The sequence below is a fragment of the Semicossyphus pulcher genome, unplaced genomic scaffold, assembly GCF_022749685.1.
Source record: "Semicossyphus pulcher isolate SPU_LCO1_2020_fin unplaced genomic scaffold, fSemPul1.0.p SCAF_19, whole genome shotgun sequence".
NCBI classification, from domain to species: Eukaryota; Metazoa; Chordata; class Actinopteri; order Labriformes; family Labridae; genus Semicossyphus; species Semicossyphus pulcher.
The window spans coordinates 115,424-139,798 of NW_027211692.1; the positions used below are offsets into that span (position 1 = coordinate 115,424).

General features: G+C 47.4%; 1 protein-coding gene across 7 annotated transcripts; it reads left to right on the top strand.

Annotated features, from left to right (window-relative positions):
- The first annotated feature begins 1,145 nt into the window (after positions 1–1,145).
- Positions 1,146–16,299, top strand: rnf168 (ring finger protein 168). Of its 7 annotated transcripts, XM_069668047.1 has the most exons (9): positions 1,174–1,414; positions 2,515–2,748; positions 3,943–4,085; positions 4,314–4,512; positions 4,644–4,714; positions 5,798–5,953; positions 12,034–12,125; positions 14,471–14,540; positions 15,223–16,299. In XM_069668047.1, the coding sequence occupies exons 2-9, from the start codon at positions 2,718–2,720 to the stop codon at positions 15,781–15,783; spliced, it is 1,323 nt and encodes a 440-aa protein (XP_069524148.1). In that variant the 5' UTR covers positions 1,174–1,414; positions 2,515–2,717; the 3' UTR covers positions 15,784–16,299. The 7 variants fall into 7 exon arrangements, with proteins under 7 accessions (XP_069524152.1, XP_069524148.1, XP_069524150.1 ...); XM_069668051.1 differs by lacking the exons at positions 1,174–1,414; positions 2,515–2,748 and adding an exon at positions 1,146–1,163 and having other exon boundaries at positions 3,874–4,085; XM_069668049.1 differs by lacking the exon at positions 2,515–2,748 and having other exon boundaries at positions 3,874–4,085.
- Positions 16,300–24,375: the final 8,076 nt, after the last annotated feature.

The following is a 24,375-nucleotide window of genomic DNA, read 5'->3' on the forward strand; positions in this document are numbered from 1 at the left end:
TCATTTCCATGTGTTCTGGGGCTGCCCCTTAATCAACTTTTACTGGCTGGACCTGCAGAAATGTATGGAGACAGTATTGGGGGTTCCACTTCCACTCTCATTTGAGTTATTTTATCTTGGAAAAATGATTGTAGGACTAACAGGTTTTGCAAAGAAATATATGTTTAAGGTAATGCTAATCTCAAGTAAAAAAAAACCATAGCAAGATAATGGCTCAAGACAGAGATACCTAAGGTTGAGGATTGGGTTGTAAAGCATAGCATCTGAAAAAAGCTGACTTATCTGAAAATTTGAAAAATGGATAGAGTACATAACACCACTTAGATCAGACTTTATTTGAAAAAGGCTTTTCATGATCAATTGGTTCATCGCTACAGATCTAGAACAGTTATCTTTATTACCGCTTCACTTTTTCTTCTTTCTGTTCTTTACAATGTTACTTTTTAAGGAGTGACTGCTGAGTTATACGACTGCTTCTTAAATGAACAGGAAATAAGTTAATTAGTGTATGGACATTAGGATACACGGGTTTGTACGGGTAAACTGTGTCTAGGGGGGTAAATAACATCTTGTTTTCAGTTAGTTTTTTACTATATCTTACAAAAATTCTTACGAAAATTACAATACCAACAATATGTTGAAATGCATGATGTTGACATGATGTCTTCTCAATAAAAAGAGAATGACAAAAAAATTAGCTTATATTTTTTAATATCATTTATGTTAAATATCAAACTCTTCGCATCCTCTTCTCATCACACATGTATGATTTTATAATTATTATTATACTTTTACTCTGGCGCTGTAGTGAAGTACAGACTTCAGACACTATTTTTATTTTATGTTGCTTTATCCTCCACTTTTTTATCTGACAGCTTCAGATACACTGAAAGAATGAACAGCCCCACTGCAGTCTGTGAAGGTAATCTTAATCAACTCAAACATCACTAATATATTATCTGTGATAATATGATTATTGTAGCAATAACAGTCATATATCATTAGAAATAAAATACGTGTGTACTTTTAAATGACTATTTTATTTATAGTATTATATCGCAGCTTTTACTTTGAAGGGTTTATATTCTTCATCCACCACTGGATTGTCTGGCGCATGCGTACTGCACCCAAAGGTTCTTCACGCGGGTACTCAGTGTTTTCAGGTGTGTTTCCTTTGAGTCTCGGTCAGGCCAGAAAGCTCCGGTAACGATGATGATGATGATGATAATGTTTTTACAAGCTAACTTGTAAATGCTAACTGTTAGCCGCTCACAGAGCGTACATAACGGCCTGCTGTAAACTGAAAATAGCGCTGAAGCTAGTCTTTGAGCTAACTTTAGCTCAACTTGTTTTGATTCGGAAGCTAACTTTAGCATCAGCTGAAGCGTCAAATGTCCAGGTGAACAGAGCTCAGGTGAGTTCACGTGTCACAGTTTGTGTTGTTATCTAACTGTTAAGCTGTAGCGATGAACTTAAGTTGAGCTTGAAACCTCGCGTGCAGACAGTTCGCAGTACCGTTAGCACCTAGCTGAGCTTCAGGCTTGTTGAGACGTTAGCTCAGAGTGATGTGGACTGTTCCCTCCACAGCGTCACACTGCTCAGTCGATCTGCAGTCTTTACCTGCCTTTGCGCCCGCGTTAGCTGAATGTTAGCACAAAGAGGTCATGATTCAGTCCGACTCACTTCAGGGCAGCAGTGTGTATATGACTAAAGAATGGACACATCTGCGTAACCAGAAAACTCACTACTGCCCGCCATGCGTTCTGCAGAGAACAGCCACAAATAAATCAGTGTTTGACAAACTGTGAGTGAGCTAACAAGCCAGGTAAAGTGAGCACAGACACAGACAGCTGCTCATTAGTGCTAACAGAAATAAAATAATAAGTGTAAAAACTGTTTCAGCCTTGTTGGACGGTCTGTTCGTCCAATAACGCGCACACACAGATTATCTGTCTGATATTTACATGTAAAAATCCCCAAAAGGCTCCAACAGCACAAACACGGCCCAGAGGTTACGTTCAGTGACTGAATTAGCTGAGGCGACAGCTAGCAGACAGCTAGCAACAAGCTAGAGCGTACTCTTTGTTATATTATTTACCGAGAACCGACATGAATTCAAACAGTGGGCTGGTCCAAGCCTGAGTCAGCCCTAATTGTAAGCTGTATCACAGAGGAATATATATATATATATACATATATATATATACATGTTTTATGTTTTATTTCTGCTCAAAAACAGTCGATACATGAACATCAGGCCGTGGAAGCTTAAAATCAAAAGTCCACGCCTACACCTGTCCTTATTTTGTAGGAGACAGTTTGTCTTCTGGTTGTGATGAAGAGATAGCAACATGTGGACATGCTGTGGGTTAGTCTGGTGTGCACTCTGTTAAATGTGACGCGCCGCGGAGAATACCTGCTCAGATGGAACAGGTGTCCCAGGAGCAGAGATATGCAGCAAAAGGCTCCCGCCGTGGTTTGTATATTCCAGCTGTGTTTCACGCCTCTTTTTAGGTCACGGTACCGAAAAGACTTCCGCAAAGGATACACCGGTGTATCCTCGGTCATAGCTCCTCCGGCAAGCCTCCTAGATCCTCGATCCCCTCTCCTCGAGATGCATTTTATGAATTGAGACATCCTTCAAGATGGCGTGCTGAGATCGATTTCCGGGTCACAGGCAGGAGAGCCGAGGAGACGAGAAGGCACAACATAGAGACATGAGAAAGGCCTACAGACTCTGCAGCAGCGGTCAGTTCACTCTGTGCCCTCATTAAAAGCTGCACTATGTGGTATCAGATGGACTTTTCCTGTTGTTCTATGTTGGAAACACTGCTATGGGTGTTAAGTGGTTCATCAGTGTTGGGGTAAATGGTGTGTTCACGAAAACTAAAACGTGTGTGTTTATCCCTGTAATGACGGTACTGTGAAATCCATGACATGGCAGAATGTGACACCGGTGCCAGATTTGAAACCGGTATACCCTCACCCCTAAAGATAATTGAAGGCTCTACCTCCCATACTACTCTTAGAGACCTCAGGTAACACAAGCAGGCCTGCATCATTCTTCTTCTGCACAATAATAATAAGGAAAAAAGACAATGGCACAATGTCTTGTTGTTTCACAGAATAAATAAAAGGGCGTTAAAACGAGAGAGAGAGAGAGAGAGAGTCATCTGTGATCGGACAGTAAGCTGATAGAAAGGTTTCGTTTTTGTTCCTGTTTGAATCAAAGAGCTCTCCCCTCAGCTGCAGCATGTGTGTGACAGAAAGGCGGCGCTGTCCCCGCCCTGCAGGTGCTGATGGAGCTCAGGTGCCAGTAGGGCCTTTCAGAACAGAGGGAGACATGATGAATGTACATCGGACACGGCATGCTTCATTATTTATGTTTCCTCATTTCACTCTCCATAAAATTGATTTTTCTTTACTTGTTTTGTTATCCATATCTCCTGTCGATCATGAGAGCAGTTAGCGAGTGGAGACGTGTGTTGCTTGGTAACAGTCAGCGCTTTTCGAGTGTTCACGTGAACGTGCCTCATAAGACCAGGCGCAGTTACGACCGGGGTCAGTTAGCTGCACTCGGTGTAAATTCCAATTAAGAAGTCGGTCGTAGCTATGTCGGATGTAAGAGATAAGACCTATTTTTACGCCCAGCTGGTGCACTCGGCTGTAGACAGAGTCCTTGTTTACAGTGACAGACAGAGTGATGGCTGACTCCTCCACAGGTTGAAAGTGCATACATTTTTGGATGAAATTATTGTAGGGACAATTCAGTAATTTCCCAATTCTACGCCCTTGATACAGACTGCCTATCAATTGTTTTTAAGCTAAATGAATGCAGATAATATTTCACTGTCATTTCACCCATTTGTCCAGAACATTGAAAGCTTCCAGGACACTTGGACCACCACAGATTCTTTGTAACAGAAACCCTGCTGCCTACAGAGCTCCAAACACCACAGAAGAAGAAGATGGCGCGAGTGTCAGACAGAGAAGGAGCGCTGTCTCTGGACGACTGCCGCTGTCCAGTGTGTCTGGAGATCTTTATGGAGCCGGTGACTCTGCCCTGCACACACACCTTCTGCAAGGTAACACACGCACACACACACCTGTCAGGTAATGTCTGCAGAATGACAGACGCTCACTTAGGCTCATGAGGTCACATGACTCTTTGGATTGAACTAAAATTGTCTTTGTTTTTTCTCTCCAACCGACAAACTTTTATTTTATTATTTTGAACTGTTTAAAGGGTTAGTGTTATTAACAAACCTCACCTTGTCTCACTTGTTTTCACCTGTCTCACCTGGTGTGGTCAGGAATGCTTCCTGCAGACGGTGGAAAAGGCGGCGCTGTGCTGTCCTCTCTGCAGGAGGAGGGTCTCTGTGTGGGCTCGTCTGAACAGCAGGCGGAACTCACTCATCAACCAGAACCTCTGGACCCACATCCAGAACTGCTATCCCCTGCAGTGTGAGGGCCGCCGCAGGGGTCAGGAGGTCACCGAGGAGCCCCCAGCAGGTACACACACAAAGAGAGAGAGACACACACACGGCAGATTAACCAGCTGCACTTTAATCTGTAAACAGGCACATCATGAGATGTGTTTTAAAGGTGTGTGTGTGTGTGTGTTTGTGTGTGTGTGTGTGTAGTCTCTGTGTGTTTTCCCAGAGTCAGTGAGCCCGGAGAGCTGAGGCAGGAGTACGAGGAGCAGGTCACCAGAGTAAGTTTGGTGTCTTCATCATCACCATTGTGTTGATGATGGTGATAGTCAGTGATTGGGGGATTAAGGCAGAGGTCTATGTTGATGAAGGGTCAGCGGACCGTTAGCCTGTGACGTCTCATTTAAATAACTGTTGTTAAAATCATCCAGACTTTAATCTACCGTAAATTCTCAAATAGTGGGCGGGGCCTTTAGTTCCCTAAGCTGCAGAGGTACCAGGTTTTTATATGAAGCAGGCTCATGTTAGAGACACGCTGTTATTTGTAACTCCCTCTGTACATGTGGTCATATTTTTGTATGAAGCCTCATTGTTCTATGATCCGCTCTGTTTGCGCTGTTTTTTACAGCACCTGATTCTTTTCGGATCAGTGTCAAAGCTCTAAGCTAGATCTAAAATTTTACTTGAGATGAATTCTCTGACGCAGTGTCACAAAAGCTTTTCAGTGTTCAGATTTCCTGACTTCCTCGAACACATCAGATCGATCCGACCTCCGTTCAACTAACGTAACAACAACTGAGCATTTTAAAATAGTTTTCTTCTCCTCTTGAGGACAGACCTGAAAAAGCCTCATGTTGACTTTTTACTAATCTGCATCATGATATTGAAATTTCAGCAAAGGTAAGAGCCGTTAATTAAAGTCAATCACAAGAAAAACAGGTTATTTTTCTGTAAACACTGCAGCATGCGGAAAAGGGAGTCTTGACTGGAAGTCATTTTTAGCTAACCGCCCCGCTTAGTTTGCTTCGCAGCGACAGAAACAGTACACTAACACTGAGATGAGTAATCCACAAGTGTTGATTTGTTAAAAGTAACATAAAAATTAAGTTCATCACTCATAAATAATTAAAAAAGCCATTTATAAATGATTTGATTTGACTTTTTTTTCTCCTTTTTTCCCCTGGCCTTTGTTTGGGGCCGGCCTTCATTTGTTCTTGCCGACCACGCCCCCGGCTTTTTATAGAGAGACGGCTTTTATTTGACTACTGGTTGTTATTTGAGAATTTATGGTACCTTCATGTAGAAACCCCTCCACCTCCTGAACGTCTCTAAACATGAAACTGTTGTCATTGTTGTCTGATCAGCTGACTGAGGAGAAGCGAGTGCTGGATGAGGAGGAAAGGAGGGCCAGTGAGGAGTACATACAGAGACTGCTGGCGGAGGAGGAGGAGCTGCTGGAGGAGGAGAGGAGGAGGAGAGAGGAAGACGAGAGGCTGGCAAGACTGATCAGCAACCAGCTGGTGAGTGTCTGCATGGGCCTTTCTCAAACTACCCCCTTCACCCTCTACCTACACACACTCCATTAACGTGCTCGTGTGGAAGCTCTGCCACATTTAGTGCCGTTTCGATCTCACATGATCCTCACATCCTCGATCGTCACGTGATCCTCACATCCTCGATCGTCACGTGATCCTCACATCCTCGATCGTCACGTGATCCTCACATCCTCGATCGTCGCATGATCCTCACATCCTCGATCCTCACATCCTCGATCCTCACATGATCCTCACATCCTCGATCGTCACGTGATCCTCACATCCTCGATCCTCACGTGATCCTCACATCCTCGATCCTCACGTCCTCGATCCTCACATCCTCGATCCTCACATGATCCTCACATCCTCGATCATCACATGATCCTCACATCCTCGATAGTCTCATGATCTCTGATCATCTCATGATCCTCACATCCTCGATCGTCACATGATCCTCACATCCTCGATCGTAACATGATCCTCACATGACCCTCACATCCTCCATCGTCGCATGATCCTCACATCCTCGATTGTCACATGATCGTCACACGATCCTCACATCCTCGATCATCACATGATCCTCACATCCTCGATAGTCTCATGATCTCTGATCATCTCATGATCCTCACATCCTCGATCCTCACATGATCCTCACATCCTCGATCATCACATGATCCTCACATCCTCGATAGTCTCATGATCTCTGATCATCTCATGATCCTCACATCCTCGATCGTCACATGATCCTCACATCCTCGATCGTAACATGATCCTCACATGACCCTCACATCCTCCATCGTCGCATGATCCTCACATCCTCGATTGTCACATGATCGTCACACGATCCTCACATCCTCGATCGTCACATGATCCTCACATCCTCGATCGTCACAAGATCCTCACATCCTCGATCCTCACATGACCCTCACATCCTCCATCGTCACATGATCCTCACATGACCCTCACATCCTCCATCGTCACATGATCCAGGATTGTCACATGATCCTTCGGGGCAGCCGTGGCTCGCTCCTCATCTTCATCCCCCTCTTCTCTAACTGCAGTTTGCGCTCTCCTTCCGTGGATGACCACTTCTTCTTCAGTCGTCCTTTTCGTTTCGTCACCTTTGGGTTTGCATTCGCCCCAGTAGCGCGTGTTCATGAAGGTGGCCTTGCGCATAAGGTCCCGGCTTGCTTCTTGCAGAGTTATGTTTTTCTTCCAAAATGCCAGCTTTCAGGTTGGCTGTCAGCCGGCTGTCTTCATCTGCTGGGGCAGACGGGATGGCTGTCGTGGCAAAATATTTCCGCGAACTTCATACTGCCAGTCGAGTGTAGTAAGGAGGTCTCTGAAAGATTTCTCTCCAACGGTATTGAAAGACATCATTTCTTTACAAATGTATTTGGTCACCGCATCAGTGCGTGAGTTCCACCTAACGCTGTCCTTGTTAATTTTGTGCATCTTGCGAACGCACCACTAATTGATGGCTGTGTGTCTTGCGGCCTCTCCTTTGAATCTTCGCTGCGGGCCCCATTGTATGTGTAAATTGGAGGTGTTGCCCCCAGATGCTGCCACTATCAGGCAAAGCTTACAGGTAGCCTTGTTCATGTTTTCCGGTTCCAAATTGTCGTTGGGTTTGGGTTAAGTTCCTGCCAAATAGGTGCTTTTGCCTTTCGCTTTGAAACTGAATTCTCCACCATCATTTCATCATCGGTCAACTATACTTCTATTCTCTCATCACGTGACAAGTGACCTCACTCTGACATCTGACACCTACTCTCTGTGCTACGAATCTGCACTGCTGCAATGGAGTGGATACTGCAGTTTCTAACTGGAGCAAGAATATACACCGTAGTATTTGAAAAAAATCAAGTACATTTATTTGATGAATGTGGGAGCTGCGCTGAGACGTGAAAATGATCTGTGGGTTTATTTCTATACAGCTAAAAAAATGCAAAACGACAGTGGGGCGATGGGTGCCTGAACACCGTGTCACACTGGTAACACCGACTACGACAGCAAGCCTAATCTGACATGTCCGTGTCCTGTCTGTCTCACGTGACCTGTCTGTCTCACGTGTCCTGTCTTTCTCATGTGTCCTGTCTGTCTCATGTGTCCTGTCTCATGTGTCCTGTCTCACTTGTCCTATCTGTCTCATGTGTCCTGTCTCACGTGTCCTGTCTGTCTCACGTGTCCTGTCTGTCTCATGTGTCCTGTCTGTCTCACGTGTCCTGTCTGTCTCATGTGTCCTGTCTCATGTGTCCTGTCTGTATCACGTGTCCCTGTCTGTCTCACGTGTCCTGTCTGTCTCACGTGTCCTGTTTGTCTCATGTGTCCTGTCTGTCTCATGTGTCCTGTCTCATGTGTCCTGTCTGTATCACGTGTCCCTGTCTGTCTCACGTGTCCCTGTCTGTCTCACGTGACCTGTCTGTCTCATGTGTCCTGTCTCATGTGTCCTGTCTCACGTGTCCTGTCTGTCTCACGTGTCCTGTTTGTCTCATGTGTCCTGTCTGTCTCATGTGTCCTGTCTCATGTGTCCTGTCTGTATCACGTGTCCCTGTCTGTCTCACGTGTCCCTGTCTGTCTCACGTGTCCTGTCTGTCTCACGTGACCTGTCTGTCTCATGTGTCCTGTCTCATGTGTCCTGTCTCACGTGTCCTGTCTGTCTCACGTGTCCCTTCTGTCTCACGTGTCCTGTCTCACGTGTCCCTTCTGTCCCACGTGTCCTGTCTGTCTCACGTGACCTGTCTGTCTCATGTGTCCTGTCTCATGTGTCCTGTCTCACTTGTCCTGTCTGTCTCATGTGTCCTGTCTCACTTGTCCTGTCTGTATCACGTGTCCCTGTCTGTCTCACGTGTCCTGTCTCACTTGTCCTGTCTGTCTCACGTGTCCTGTCTCACGTGTCCTGTCTGTCTCACGTGACCTGTCTTTCTCATGTGTCCTGTCTCATGTGACCTGTCTGTCTCACGTGTCCTGTCTCATGTGTCCTGTCTCACGTGTCCTGTCTGTATCACGTGTCCTGTCTGTCTCACGTGTCCTGTCTGCCTCACGTGTCCTGTCTCATGTGTCCTGTCTCACGTGTCCTTTCTGTCTCACGTGTCCTGTCTCACGTGTCCTGTCTGTCTCATGTGTCCTGTCTCACGTGTCCTTTCTGTCTCATGTGTCCTGTCTCACGTGTCCTGTCTCACGTGTCCTGTCTCACGTGTCCTGTCTGTATCACGTGTCCCTGTCTCACGTGTCCTGTCTCACGTGTCCTGTCTGTATCACGTGTCCCTGTCTCACGTGTCCTGTCTGTCTCAAGTGACCTGTCTTTCTCATGTGTCCTGTCTCACGTGTCCTGTCTGTCTCACGTGTCCCTGTCTGTCTCACGTGTCCTGTCTCACGTGTCCTGTCTCACGTGTCCTGTCTGTCTCACGTGTCCTGTCTGTCTCACGTGTCCCTTCTATCTCACGTGTCCCTTCTGTCTCACGTGTCCCTTCTGTCTCATGTGTCCTGTCCGTCTCACTTGTCCTGTCTCACGTGTCCTGTCTGTCTCACGTGTCCCTTCTGTCTCACGTGTCCTGTCTCACGTGTCCTGTCTGTCTCACGTGTCCTGTCTGTCTCACTTGTCCCTTCTATCTCACGTGTCCCTTCTGTCTCACGTGTCCTGTCTGTCTCACGTGTCCCTTCTGTCTCATGTGTCCTGTCTCACGTGTCCTGTCTCACGTGTCCTGTCTGTCTCACGTGTCCTGTCTCACGTGTCCTGTCTGTCTCACGTGTCCTGTCTGTCTCACGTGTCCTGTCTGTCTCACTTGTCCCTTCTATCTCACGTGTCCTGTCTGTCTCACGTGTCCCTTCTGTCTCATGTGTCCTGTCTCACGTGTCCCTTCTGTCCCACGTGTCCTGTCTGTCTCACGTGACCTGTCTGTCTCATGTGTCCTGTCTCATGTGTCCTGTCTCACTTGTCCTGTCTGTCTCATGTGTCCTGTCTCACGTGTCCTGTCTCACGTGTCCTGTCTGTCTCACGTGACCTGTCTTTCTCATGTGTCCTGTCTCACGTGACCTGTCTGTCTCACGTGTCCTGTCTCATGTGTCCTGTCTCACGTGTCCTGTCTGTCTCATGTGTCCTGTCTCACGTGTCCTGTCTGTATCACGTGTCCTGTCTGTCTCACGTGTCCTGTCTGTCTCATGTGTCCTGTCTCATGTGTCCTGTCTCACGTGTCCTTTCTGTCTCACGTGTCCTGTCTCACGTGTCCTGTCTGTCTCACGTGTCCCTGTCTGATTCACGTGTCCTGTCTGCCTCACGTGTCCTGTCTGTCTCACGTGTCCTGTCTGTCTCAAGTGACCTGTCTTTCTCATGTGTCCTGTCTCACGTGTCCTGTCTGTCTCATGTGTCCTGTCTCACGTGTCCTGTCTCACGTGTCCTGTCTGTATCACGTGTCCCTGTCTCACGTGTCCTGTCTCACGTGTCCCTGTCTCACGTGTCCTGTCTGTATCACGTGTCCCTGTCTCACGTGTCCTGTCTGTCTCATGTGTCCTGTCTCATGTGTCCTGTCTCACGTGTCCTTTCTGTCTCACGTGTCCTGTCTCACGTGTCCTGTCTGTATCACGTGTCCTGTCTGTCTCACGTGTCCTGTCTGTCTCACGTGACCTGTCTGTCTCATGTGTCCTGTCTCATGTGTCCTGTCTCACGTGTCCTTTCTGTCTCACGTGTCCTGTCTCACGTGTCCTGTCTGTCTCACGTGTCCCTGTCTGATTCACGTGTCCTGTCTGCCTCACGTGTCCTGTCTGTCTCACGTGTCCTGTCTGTCTCAAGTGACCTGTCTTTCTCATGTGTCCTGTCTCACGTGTCCTGTCTGTCTCACGTGTCCTGTCTCATGTGTCCTGTCTCACGTGTCCTGTCTGTCTCATGTGTCCTGTCTCACGTGTCCTGTCTCACGTGTCCTGTCTGTATCACGTGTCCCTGTCTCACGTGTCCTGTCTCACGTGTCCCTGTCTCACGTGTCCTGTCTGTATCACGTGTCCCTGTCTCACGTGTCCTGTCTGTCTCATGTGTCCTGTCTCATGTGTCCTGTCTCACGTGTCCTTTCTGTCTCACGTGTCCTGTCTCACGTGTCCTGTCTGTCTCACGTGTCCCTGTCTGATTCACGTGTCCTTTCTGTCTCACGTGTCCTGTCTCACGTGTCCTGTCTGTCTCACGTGTCCTGTCTGTCTCACGTGTCCCTGTCTGATTCACGTGTCCTGTCTGTCTCACGTGTCCTGTCTGTCTCACGTGACCTGTCTCACGTGTCCTGTCTGTCTCACGTGTCCTGTCTGTCTCACGTGTCCCTTCTGTCTCATGTGTCCTGTCTCACGTGTCCTGTCTGTCTCACGTGTCCTGTCTGTCTCACGTGTCCTGTCTCACGTGTCCTGTCTGTCTCACGTGTCCTGTCTGTCTCACGTGTCCTGTCTGTCTCACTTGTCCCTTCTATCTCACGTGTCCCTTCTGTCTCACGTGTCCCTTCTGTCTCACGTGTCCTGTCTGTCTCACTTGTCCTGTCTCACGTGTCCTGTCTGTCTCACGTGTCCCTTCTGTCTCACGTGTCCTGTCTCACGTGTCCTGTCTGTCTCATGTGTCCTGTCTCACGTGTCCTGTTTGTCTCACGTGTCCCTGTCTGTCTCACGTGTCCCTTCTGTCTCATGTGTCCTGTCTCATGTGTCCTGTCTCACGTGTCCTGTCTGTCTCATGTGTCCTGTCTCACGTGTCCTGTCTGTATCACGTGTCCCTGTCTGTCTCACGTGCCCTGTCTGTATCACGTGTCCCTGTCTGTCTCACATGTCCTGTCTGTCTCACGTGTCCCTGGCTGTCTCATGTGTCCTGTCTCACATGTCCTGTCTGTCTCATGTGTCCTGTCTCATGTGTCCTGTCTGTCTCACATGTCCTGTCCGTCTCACGTGACCTGTCTCATGTGTCCTTTCTGTCTCGCATGTTTTGTCTGTCTCATGTGTCCTGTCTGTCTCACGTGTCCTGTCTGTTTCACGTGTCCTGTCTGTCTCATGTGTCCTGTCTCACATGACCTGTCTGTCTCACGTGTCCTGTCTGTCTCCTTCAGAACTCGTCTGTCTCTCAGGGAAACGTCCTTCCAGCTCAGAAGAAGAAGAAGAAGAAGGAGGAGGTGGTGGTGGGCTCGGGTCAGATGGAGAGGTGAGTGGATCCTGACAGTGGTGATGGTTTTAAAATGAATACACATATATAGGGTGTATATATAGACATATATATATATACATATATATATATATACATAGGCGCTTTCTCTGAATGCGGTAACACATGGTGACTGAGCCTATGGCCCGCTGATGAAAGCCTTTGCATTTGCAGTATATAGTATTATTATGGGCTGGGTGTCTGTGGCGGCGCCCAGTTAGTGACGCGTTTTCCATCAGCCAGCAGTGGTTGGTCTGCCAGAGAGGGTAGGCGGAGCTAAGCGGCTGCTTTTCCGCTCTCTGCAGGTGTTGTGAGTAAACAGTAATCTACTATGGCTGAACAAACAAAGAAAAGATGTATGACTACAGATACAACTTCAACAAGAAGTGAAAATCCAAAGAAGAACAAACAAACTCGGCGCTCAGATGAAGCAAACAGTCTGAAAAGGAAAGCGACCGTCAGCCAGGAAAATCAAGAGTTACAACCGTGACAAAGGGAGCCCGCTGTAGACATCTGGTTATCTCTCGTAATTACCGATTATTGCCGGAGGGAGGCTTTAGACTTAAGAATCTCAGATTGAATCATTTCTTATACAGATATATCTGTCCATTTTACCAAACGGCCATTTCACATTGCATGTGTGACGTGTGCTTGACGGCCGTGGAACGTCTTCATTTTTATTTTAAATGCATGAACATTGACGTCTCTTCCTGTAGAATGTCACACTCATGAGAAGTAAAGCACATCACTTCTGGTATACTTTTTCAAGTACAAGCCTGATTTGGCATTGTGACTCTCGTTTGTGCACATTGTTTGTATTTTGATGTGTTTCAGGCTGATGCCATCTAGGGCAGTTATATCATTAGAGAAAGAATCTCTGAGGTGTTTTGGACCGAGCACAATAACTTCAGTTTGTCTGAATTAAGTAGCAGAAAGTTTCTAGTCATCCAGATCTTTATGTCCTTAAGGCATGCTTCTAGTTTAGATAGCTGATTGGTTTCGTCTGGCTTCATAGATAAGTATAATTGAGTATCATCTGCATAACAATGAACATTAATGGAGTGTTTCCTCATGATGTTACCCAGAGGAAGCATATATAAGGTAAAAAGAATCGGTTCGAGCACAGAACCTTGTGGAACTCCATGACTAACTTTGGTGTGCATAGAGGACACAACATGAACATTAACAAACTGAGATCAATCTGATCAATAAGATTTAAACCAACTTAGTGCAGATCCTGTAATGAACATTAACTATTCTAGTCTCTGTAACAGGATGTGATGGTCTATCGTGTCTAAAGCGGCACTAAGATCTAACAGGACGAGTACAGAGAGAAGTCCTCTGTCTGAAGCAGGAAGTAGATAATTTGAAACTTGCACAAGGGCCGTCTCTGCTGACTGAAAATTAAAAATATACTGATCAGGGCTCAACATAAGCGCTGGCCCGGTGGCCTGACGGTATGCCCCCCAGTAGATCAAGCATTTAACTGGCCCAGTGTGCCAGTGGGATCCACAAGTCCACAATGTAAACAATATAGCCCTCCGGAGATTCACAGTCCCGATGGACGGGACTAATTACTTTCTACGCAGAATTTCTACTGCTGTCAAAAACACGTTACATGCAACTCGCTGCACTCGCGACAGAGCAGCTATTATTCTAGAACACGCTAACTGACGTTAGCCAGCTACCGCGTACTAGTATGAATAGACGTTTTATTTTTTTGTACACACGCAAGGGAGCTTTACTTCCCGTAATGTTCCAGTAGTGTTTCCCACACATAGAACAGGAAAAGTCAGTTTAATATTAGTGCAGTTTTAATGAGAGCACAGAGTAAAGTCAGTCACCTGCCTGTAATCCGTAAACATGCACGCGATGCTCCTGCCGTCACAGATGTGCCTGCAGGATGATCGAGTCAATCGGCAGTTGTGTGAGGTGGCAACAAGACTGTGTATTCCTGTTATCAGCTGCAGCTCATCCCAGTACACGTTAGCGCTGTGGCTACATAAACAGACTGTCACAGAGCGGACGTGCTGCGGACTGTTTACCTTTAACGGCTACAGGAAGTGTAGAAGTTACTGTCACGGGCTAATCGCGCTAATTAAAAATACATTTGAACAGCGTCAGAAATGGTAGGTACAGCTTATAAGTAACGCAACTGCAGTTGTTACTACTTATTCATGCGGGTGTCAGAGTTGCTGAACCAAGAGTGGTAAAAGAAGCCTCTTTTACGTTAAAATAATACTGAAATAACAAATAATTTCATCAATTCTCTGTGATGATTTTATATGATTGTTGAAAACAACAATACAACATATAAATAAGATGTGTTTCATCGTGTGTTTCAGGTTCTTGTCTCCTCGTCCTAAAAGCAGCTCGTCAGACTGCAGTGCTGCCTCCAGTTTCATGGATAACAAGGTTTGAACTACTGCATGTACTGCAAATGAGCTGCACCTGTAGTCAGGAAGTGTTGGAGTGAGCTGCACCTGTAGTCAGGAAGTGTTGGAGTGAGCTACACTGTTAGCACTGTACTCGGTTAGGAAGTTAAAGTTCTTAATGTAACGTGGAGTGACATGATCTTTGAAACGCTTCTTTCTTCACTTCTCTTCGATGTTTAAGGTTCAGTGAAATCCTCTTTTTGTCTCCTGAACTTTAGAGAATCAGAAATCCGTTATGGATTAATAAAGTGACATCATGACGATAAACTAATTCATCATGATCGAATATCCTACAGAACCGACTGACCTGACACAGTTCATCAAACAGGAAATATATTTCTAAAACTACAAAACCAAACTTTAAACTACAAAAGTGCTGAGGACATAAGACATAAACCTGACGTTCTGTTATTAGCCAGCCAATCAGAGAGAGGCCTACAGAGATCCTTCTTTCACATGAAACAATCAGTGAGCTTCAGCACTGCTGTAAATATTAGTGCTGCACTGAGTCAGGCTAGCTAAATCCAGCCTTATGCTAAGCTAAAGGCTGTTAGCTTCACGACAGTGGTATCAGTCTGAAGTCTCAGAGAGGAAGAGGCTTCCACTGAACAGCAAACGTTTTCGTACACAGAACAGGAAGTGACTGTAACTTCCTTTTTCAGGAGAACATCCTCCTGCAGGCCAGAGGAGACGGACCAGAGCCTCCTGCCCTTCATCCAACCTCTTCATCAGCCCCTGAGGAGGAGCAGGTCCTCCTCACGAGTTTGAGGAGTCATCTGACCCAAGAGGAAGGAACTTCATGTGCCAAGAGGAAGAGCCAAGAGCGGGAGAGGCCTGAGGAGGAGAAGGAGGTGACGGCCACCAAAAGAGTCTGCGTCTCCTCTGCCGCCTCCTCCTCCTCAGGGCTACAGGGCATTGCTGAGCGGGAGGCAGAGCTGCTGAGCAGACTGCAGCAGGAAGAGGAGGACCGGCGGCTGGCTCTGCTCCTGCAGAAGGAGCTGGACCAGGAGGAGCGGCAGAGGGCCACTGACAGACGCAAAGGATCCTCCGATGCTTACCTCCTCCGCCAGGACCGCAGGAGGAAGGAGGAGGCCTGCAGCAACGGCACACCTAGCAGACCCCGCAGAAAGAGTGGACAGACCTCCTCCTGCTCCTCCTCCTCCTCCAGCAGAGGCAGCAAACAGAAAACTCTGACTGAGATGTTCTCCAGCCTGAACAACTGAACTTTGAACTTTCTGACCCTGACAGGAAGTGAGGTCAGGCGGTGGGTCATGTAATCAAGTGTGGCTGGTTCTCGTAGTTTTCAGAGTGAAGTTTGGGTTTGAAACAGTTTTTTTATTTTGTTTGTGAACGAGTTACAAGACATCCTGATGTTTACATGTTACCATGGTAACTAGCTCAGACAACTCAGAGCTGCGAGGTCATGTGACCTGGACGTGTCACTGATGACATCAGTGCGTGTGTGACTGAGCAGATCAGGACCACATGACAGAGTGGGACAGAAGCATCCCCTGGGGGGCGCTGCAGGACGATGAAGTCAAATGTGATTAAAAACGAGTAAAGAAGCTTCCTAGCAGAAAAACTGAACCAGCTGATGGAGGAGAGACGGAGGACAGCGAAGACTGCAGCAAAGACACAGACAGACACCAATGATGTCATCATCAATCTGCCCAGTCCCCATAGAGCCCCATGTTAAACTCTACAGCAGAAATAAACATGTTTACAGCCTGGTACAAAAACAGTTTGGGTCTCTATAGCTCATTTCTCTCTTCATGACAACTGTACGGGGAGAATCTTTATACAGCTCACCTGTTTACATTATATTAAGGCTTACAGTGATAGAATCAGAATCGGTGTTTATTGCCAGCTAGGTTCACACATACAAGGAATTTGTTTTGGTGATTTTGGTGCAGAACAATAAAAACAGAACTAGAATAAAATTAAGTAAAAGACTTAAATAGAATAAGAAAAAAAATATAAAAAGCAATACGTGTAATACATATAGTACAAAATATGTACAACAGGTGTGATTAAAAACTGTACAGGTGTGCAGGATATTGAACAGTGCAAAGAGCTTACAGTATTAGTGTGCATTAATGTAACACGTGAACTGGAGACTAAACACTCGTTAAGTGTTGAGTGACTGAGGGGCTGGATGTGAGTCCATGTCACGTGGGGGGGTGGGGGCCTTGTTGACGAGGCTGGCAGCAGAGGGGAAGAAACTGTTCCAGTGTCGGGAGGTTTTGGTCCTGATGGAGCGCAGCCTCTTGCCAGAGGGGAGGGTCTCAACGAGACTGTGACCGGGGTGAGAGGGGTCAGCCACAACATTACCTGCACGCCTCAGGGTCCTGGAGGTGAACAGGTCCTCGAGAGATGGCAGATTGCAGCCGATCACGCTCTCTGCAGAGCGGATGATACGCTGCAGCCTGCCCTTGTCCCTGGCAGTGGCAGCAGCGTACCAGACGGTGATGGAGCAGGTGAGGATGGACTCAACGATGGAGGTGTAGAAGTGCACCATCATTGTCTTTGGCAGGTTTAACTTTTTCAGCTGCCGCAGGAAGTACATCCTCTGCTGTCCCTTCTTGATGAGGGGGCCGATGTTCAGCTCCCACCTGAGGTCCTGGCTGATGATGGTCCCCATGAAGCAGAAAGACTCCACAGTGGAAACAGTGGAGTCTCTGATGTGTGGCTGCTTTCTTTCTAAAATCCACAACCATCTCCACTGTCCTCAGAGCGTTAAGCTCCAGGTTGTTCTCACCACACCAGGTCACCAGTTGGTCGATCTCCCACCTGTAGGCAGACTCGTCCCCACCAGAGATGAGTCCAATCAGGGTGGTGTCGTCCGCGAGCTTCAGGAGCTTGACGGACTGATGACTGGAGGCGCAGCTGTTGGTGTACAGGGAGAAGAGCAGAGGGGAAAGAACGCAGCCTTGAGGGGAGCCGGTGCTGATGGTCCTGGAGTCAGAGACGTGTTTCCCCAGCTTCACCTGCTGCCTCCTGTCGGACAGGAAGTCTGTGATCCACCTGCAGGTGGAGTCGGGCACGTTCAGCTGGGAGAGCTTGTCCTGAAGCAGAGCCGGGATGATCGTGTTGAAGGCAGAGCTGAAATCCACAAACAGGATCCTGGCATAGGTTCCTGCTGAGTCCAGATGCTGCAGGATGAAGTGGAGGGCCATGTTGACTGCATCGTCTACGGACCTGTTGGTTCTGTAGGCGAACTGCAGGGGGTCCAGGAGAGGGTCAGTGATGTCCTTTAGGTGTGAGAGCACCAGGCGCTCAAAGGACTTTATTACCACAGAGGTCAGGGCGACGGGTCTGTAGTCATTAAGTCCTGTGGTCCTTGGCTTTTTGGGCACAGGAGTGATGGAGGAGGCCCTGAAGCAGGCTGGAACGTGGCAGGTCTCTAGTGAGGTGTTGAAGATGTCTGAGCACCATAGACACCTGATCGGCACAGTGCTTCAGGGTGGAGGGGGAGACAGTCGATAGTCAATAGTTTGGTTTGTTTGAAGTGGGGGTGTATGAGGTACTTATCAATAGTAAGTAAACTATGTACAGTAGATAACAGAAAGCACGGCTCCTGTTAGGAGAAGCCGGCTGGAGTTCCTGCACAGAAGCTAAGAGAAGCACGGCTGCAGACGGGGTCAGGAGCACCACGTCCTTTAGCCACTTACAGTGCCCCTCTCTCTCTCTCTCTCTCCCCCTCTCTCTCTCTCTCCCCCTCCCTCCCTCTCTCGGCCCCTCCAGTCTCTTCAGATGTTCATGTTCCTGCTCTGTAAGTGTCTGTGTCATGGCCCCGGTCTAGAGGAAACCTAGACACAACATGATGAGCGACCCCCCTCTTCCCACTCCCAAGACATACCAGCAGCACAGAAAAATTCAAATTCAAGCAGCAGAGTGAGCAGTGCCCAACACAACAAACACAAATCAGCCCTAACCTTACCCAACAGAAAACAGAAGACGAGTTGCTTACCTGAACTCCTAAACTGAAAAACATGAGAACAGGGAACAAACAAAAAGTGCTTCTCACGCTGACAATAACTGCTTTTTAAAGTGCTCTATTTGACAGTGACCTAATTACCAAATTTCACAAGCTTTAGCAAATCTTAATCGAAACCACACAACCTAGAGGACAGGCCTTCTCACGGTGTTACAGTTTGTCTGTCAAACACAACTCATGCTGGCATTTGAGTGGAAGAAGAGGGCAGCACAGGCTGCAGTCAGCTGGAATGTAAAAGCTGTGACTCCACTGGTCGTCCAATCCAGCAGCAGCAGTCTCTTCAAAACCGACCAATGAAAGTCAGCACCTGCATCAGCATCCCACCTAGACACGCCCACAGACGCATTCTCACATATACACACCCACACACTGCATGAGAAGGAGACACAAGGCTCTTCTCTTTTCTCAGTTTGTATCTCCTCGAGTCCTTTCCTTGACCCCCTTCCTCGCGTCTTAGTCCCTCCCACCAGAGATGGGAGTGAGTGGAGGAGGCGAGGAAGAGGCAACAGACATTTAACACCATGAGACATCCCTGCTTCAGAGCCGTCATTTCAAAGCGACGTCAGTTAAATATGATGTGTGTGACAGCTGCGTCATCTGTTGCAGCCGGCTGTTTTTATGATCTCTGTCAGCAGAACAGTGTTTATGAAAAGTTACTTTCAATTCACTTCACAACGGGGCATAATGTGTGTAATATTGTGTTATCCTGAAGCATAACGTGGTACCAACAATCGTGCCCACATATTAACTGAGCAGACAGCCGAGTGATCCAGCAGCAACAAGAAGGAAGTAAACATTTACAGACGACCTTTCTCTAAAGGTCAGACACAGAACTTTAATAAAGATGAGATCCTGCATGAATGACTGACCTGCTGTGCCTCGCGCATAAATAAGACGTTAGCAACAGGCTGTGGACACTTAAAGTAACAAGTCCAGCTCTACACCTGTCCTTATAATGTACGAGACACTTTGTCTTCTGGTGTTGATGAAGAAACATGCGGACATGCTGTGGGTTAGTCTGGTGCGCACTCCGTTAAATCTGAGACACAGCGCGGAGAACACCTGCTCAGACGGAACAGGTGTCCCAGGAGCAGAGAAATGCAACAAGCTTTGTTTTTGTTTTTTTAACTGATCGTTTCTATATTTAAAAAGACAAACAGACTCTGCATGTTAACAGCTTACAACCTGTTCTAGACTGAAACCGGAAACTCACATAAGCCGTTCAGCATTCAGATTTCCCGACTTCTTCAAATGCATCATAAATGATAGCTCCGCCCTCCGTTCAACAAACTTGTCATGTTGAAGTTTTCTTCTCCTCTTGAGGACTGACCTGACAAAGCTCAATCAATCACAAGATTGATCAGTCGATCACAAGAAAATCTGTTTCTGTTTGGGCTTCATCCCGCTGCAGTAGTGCAGCCTCTGTGTCACTTCCTGTTTACAGTGAGACTGAGACTCAGCACTGACAGATGAACGGGCGCTCCTCCGGGGATGGGATGAACCAAGAGATGACAGCGTTTATTTAGCAGACACATCTGGAGGGAGGATTTACCTTTTTTACCTGAACACACGGTCGCTTCTCGAGCTGCTAACTGGACTGTAAACAAGGAAGTTGTTTATTGCTAACTGCTAGCTACACAGTCACTCCCAGGATGCATCGTCGTCAGAGGAGAGCCGATGTGTTGTGAGAATAGGTTTGTTTGAGATGACTGCCGGCTGGAGAGCAACTGCCGCGCCTGGACCTGAAAACTGCGGCCGCCTCGCTCCCGCCAGACTTGTCAGAGCAAGTCGGACAATCTAACCGTCATGTGATGTGCTTGGCAAGGCGGCGATCGATTCTGCGCAGGTCTCGCTCATCTCGAGCAAGCCTATTGTGACGAGAGCTCCACTGTGAACCTTCGCACTCTCTAGGCAATACTTGGCACTGTTATGTTCGTACCTCTTTTTAAACTGTTTAATCGTGTTATGTAATCTGCATTGGAAATATGTTTCTCAATATATTCTGTTTCTTTTTTGCATAATAAGAACAAAGAAAATATGACACACACACACACACACATATATGTAAATATATATTTATAGTTAAGTTAGACTGACTGTGTTTAAAAGCTGAGAGCCGAGGGAAGGAGCGGTAAGTGTGAAGTGGTGACAAAAAACTGAGCTACAGCGTACACTAAGTGAAATGTTTGTTTCATGTAGAACTCTTTCAATCAATCAAATGTTATTGGTATAGCACCAAATCATAACCAAAGTTATCTCAGACTGTTATGGCCCTCGGTCATGTTGTTTCCTTAACCTTATAATGTGCAACTCTGTAGGCCTTTCTCATGTCTCTATGTTGTGCCTCCTCGTCTCCTCGTTCCTCGCTCCTCCTGCCTGTGACCCAGAAATCGATCTCAGCGCGCCATCTTGAGGGATGTCTCAATTCATAAAAGGCATTTCAAGGAGAGAGGATCGAGGATGGAGGAGGAGCTATGAGCGAGGATACACCGGTGTATCCTTTGGGGAAGTCTTTTCGGCACCATGACGTAAAAAGAGGCGTGAAACACAGCTGGAGTATAGAAACCACGGCGGGAGCAGGACGACACAAATGTTTGTGTTGCTTTTGTGTTCATGAATTGTAGAGATGTGCACTGCAACCAGTTAACCGTTAACCGACAGAATTTTAACTGGTTAGTAAGACACATAAAATGCTCTGCTTGAAATAATAAAGTCTGTCTGATATGTTTCATTTCCTTGTAAAAATCCTCCCGAAGCACCTCCTCTTTCTCTCTCATTAAACATTCCCCAATCTGCGTAGGCCCCGCCCACTATGCACATTTCCAACCGCCCCCTCCTTCTTGAAAACAAACACGTCTCTGACATCGTTCAGTGGCGACTTGTTGAAACGTAGCTAGCTTGAAATGTAGTAATTAGCAGCAGTAACGTTAGCAGTTAGCAGTGAGTTAAGATGACGGTTACAGCAGGCTCGCTCATAGCTGAAGCGGTTGCCATAGGTTACACATAATGATATGCACAGTGTCACCCCGTCCATTAAGGGGATTGGCTCCTCAGGTTTGTGACGTCTCAAACCTGCCAATCAGAGAACGTGTTGTTCAGCCTGTCCTTAGTAAACTGAAGGTTAACAGCAGACAGGCCCAGCCATGGAGGTGATGCTGATGCTGTCCCTGATATGTCTTTAGGTACATGAAAAACACCTCATGGAGATGGAGAACATGCGTTCCTCCTCTCTCTACACACAGACTGTTTTTCCTGCACACGCTGAAGCCTGCTGATACGTGATCCGTACGTACTCCTCCCAACAGCTCCACTCCTCCCAGCAGCTACTCCTCCCAACAGCTCCACTCCTCCAAACAGCTCCACTCCTCCCAGCAGCTACTCCTCCCAACAGCTCCACTCCTCCCAACAGCTCCACTCCTCCCAACAGCTCCACTCCTCCCAGCAGCTACTCCTCCCAACAGCTCCACTCCTCCAACAGCTCCACTCCTCCCAACAGCTCCACTCCTCCCAGCAGCTACTCCTCCCAACAGCTCCACTCCTCCCAGCAGCTACTCCTCCCAGCAGCCCCACTCCTCCCAGCAGCTACTCCTCCCAGCAGCTACTCCTCCCAGCAGCTCCACTCCTCCCAGCAGCTCCACTCCTCCCAACAGCTCCACTCCCCCCAGCAGCTCCACTCCTCCCAGCAGCTACTCCTCCCAACAGCTCCACTCCTCCCAGCAGCTACTCCTCCCAACAGCTCCACTCCTCCCAGCAGCTCCACTCCTCCCAACAGCTCCACCCCCCCCTAGCAGCTCCACTCCTCCCAGCAGCTACTCCTCCCAACAGCTCCACTCCTCCCAGCAGCTCCACTCCTCCCAGCAGCTACTCCTCCCAACAGCTCCACTCCTCCCAGCAGCTCCACTCCTCCCAGCAGCTCCACTCCTCCCAACAGCTCCACTCCTCCCAGCAGCTCCACTCCTCCCAACAGCTCCACTCCTCCCAGCACTCACATATCTCATCACGTTCAAAGTTTCCATTCGGGAAATTAAAACCTCCTCAGAAAAGGAACAAGACGTCTGTAAAACTGATGAGTTCACTGTCATTCAATGATCAGGAAATCACAGTTTGCACATCTGGGGGAGGACATGTTTCAGACAGCGCGGTGTGTTTATATAAACTGATCCTCTGTTCGTACGTCCTTTATCATTTATTCTTGTATGAAGTCATCATCACTTTCTCTTGTCTTCCTGTTACTCATATTTCTCCCCATGTTGGACCGATCAATCTTTACAGTGGTTTATTAAGGAACCTTTAAATGTTCTCTTTAGGTCCTTTTAAATAATAAATACTGTTTAAAGCAAAATGTGGACTTGAAGATGAATCGAACATTTGTTCATTCATTACTTTTTATCAGAAACAAACCTCTCATGGTCTCCGGGACTGAGCGCAGTGAACACCAGCATTATCCCGTACGTACCGCCTGATGTCATCAGTAGATGTTTAAAAAGCCATGACGCCATGCGAGCAGGACTCACTGCCCCCCGATCATCACCCATGTTTCCTGTTTAAAGTCGTCCATTATCCCCCAGCAGCCAATCAGAATCCAGTATTCATTCACATCATGGAGTAATGATTATTAACTGAAGACACAAACAACCACATCAGCTGACAAAGGATCAGTTCCACCGCAGCACGCCGTCCTGTGTGTGTGTGTCTGTGTGTGTGTGTGGGGGGGGTCAAACATGACCAGGTTTCCCATGAGTCTTTGCTGTGCCAGCAGAGTGAGTCACAGCGAGTTAAAAACAGATTTTAGAAGAACTGAAAATAGAGAAAAGCTGAAGTTGTCTGTGTTCAGCCTCCATGACCTCTGACCTCCTTCATACCGTCACATGTTGACCTCCACCCTCAGCATGAACAGAACACAGGGCTCTATGGCAGCTGAAGAACCTCTCCATTAAGATCATGTGCAGATCAGTTACTGAAGTATTAAAACCTGAACTCTGTTTTTGTCCTGAAGCTGCTCCGAGTTTGTTTTCAGTTTACATGCTGCCAAATAATGCAGCGCCACAGCGTCTCCTTTCATTGCTATGCAGACGACACACAGGTATACCTCCCACTGAGACCCGGGGACCCTAGGAGCCTAGCTGCTGTCAAAGACTGTCTCAGTGACCTCACCTGTTGGATGGCTGAGAACTTGCTCCAATTAAATAACTCCAAAACAGAAATAGTATTAATCAGTGCAAACAACTCCACCCTCCATATCGATAGCGGTCTTGGCGCCCTGTCTGACAATGTAAAGCCCACTGCCAGAAACCTTGGCGTAATATTTGACTGCGACCTAACCTTTGACCCACACATAAAGAGAGTACAGTCCTGCTTCCACCAGTTACGCACCATCTCCAAGCAATAATTACCCAACCAGACCTCGAAAAAATAATCCACGCTCTCGTCTTCTCCAGACTGGATTACTGTAACTTCCTGCTCTCCAGAATCAATCAGAAATCTCTCTCTCGCCTCCAAATAGTCCAGAACGCAGCAGCTCGGCTTCTTACTGGTTTAAACAGACGACATCACATCACCCCGTCCTGGCTTCTCGACACTGGCTTCCAGCGACTTTAGAATTGATTGTAAGATTTCACTGATCACTTTTAAAGCACGTATGGGTCCGGCTCCAAGCTATATCACAGAGTTGTTGACACCATATGAGCCAGCCTGCAGCCTTAGATCCTCAGGTGGGGGCCTTCTGGTCGTTCCAAAGTCGAGGCTTAAAACCAAAGGGGATCGGGGCTTTGCCATCTGGGCCCCTCGGCTTTGGAACAACCTGCCTGAGGAGATAAGG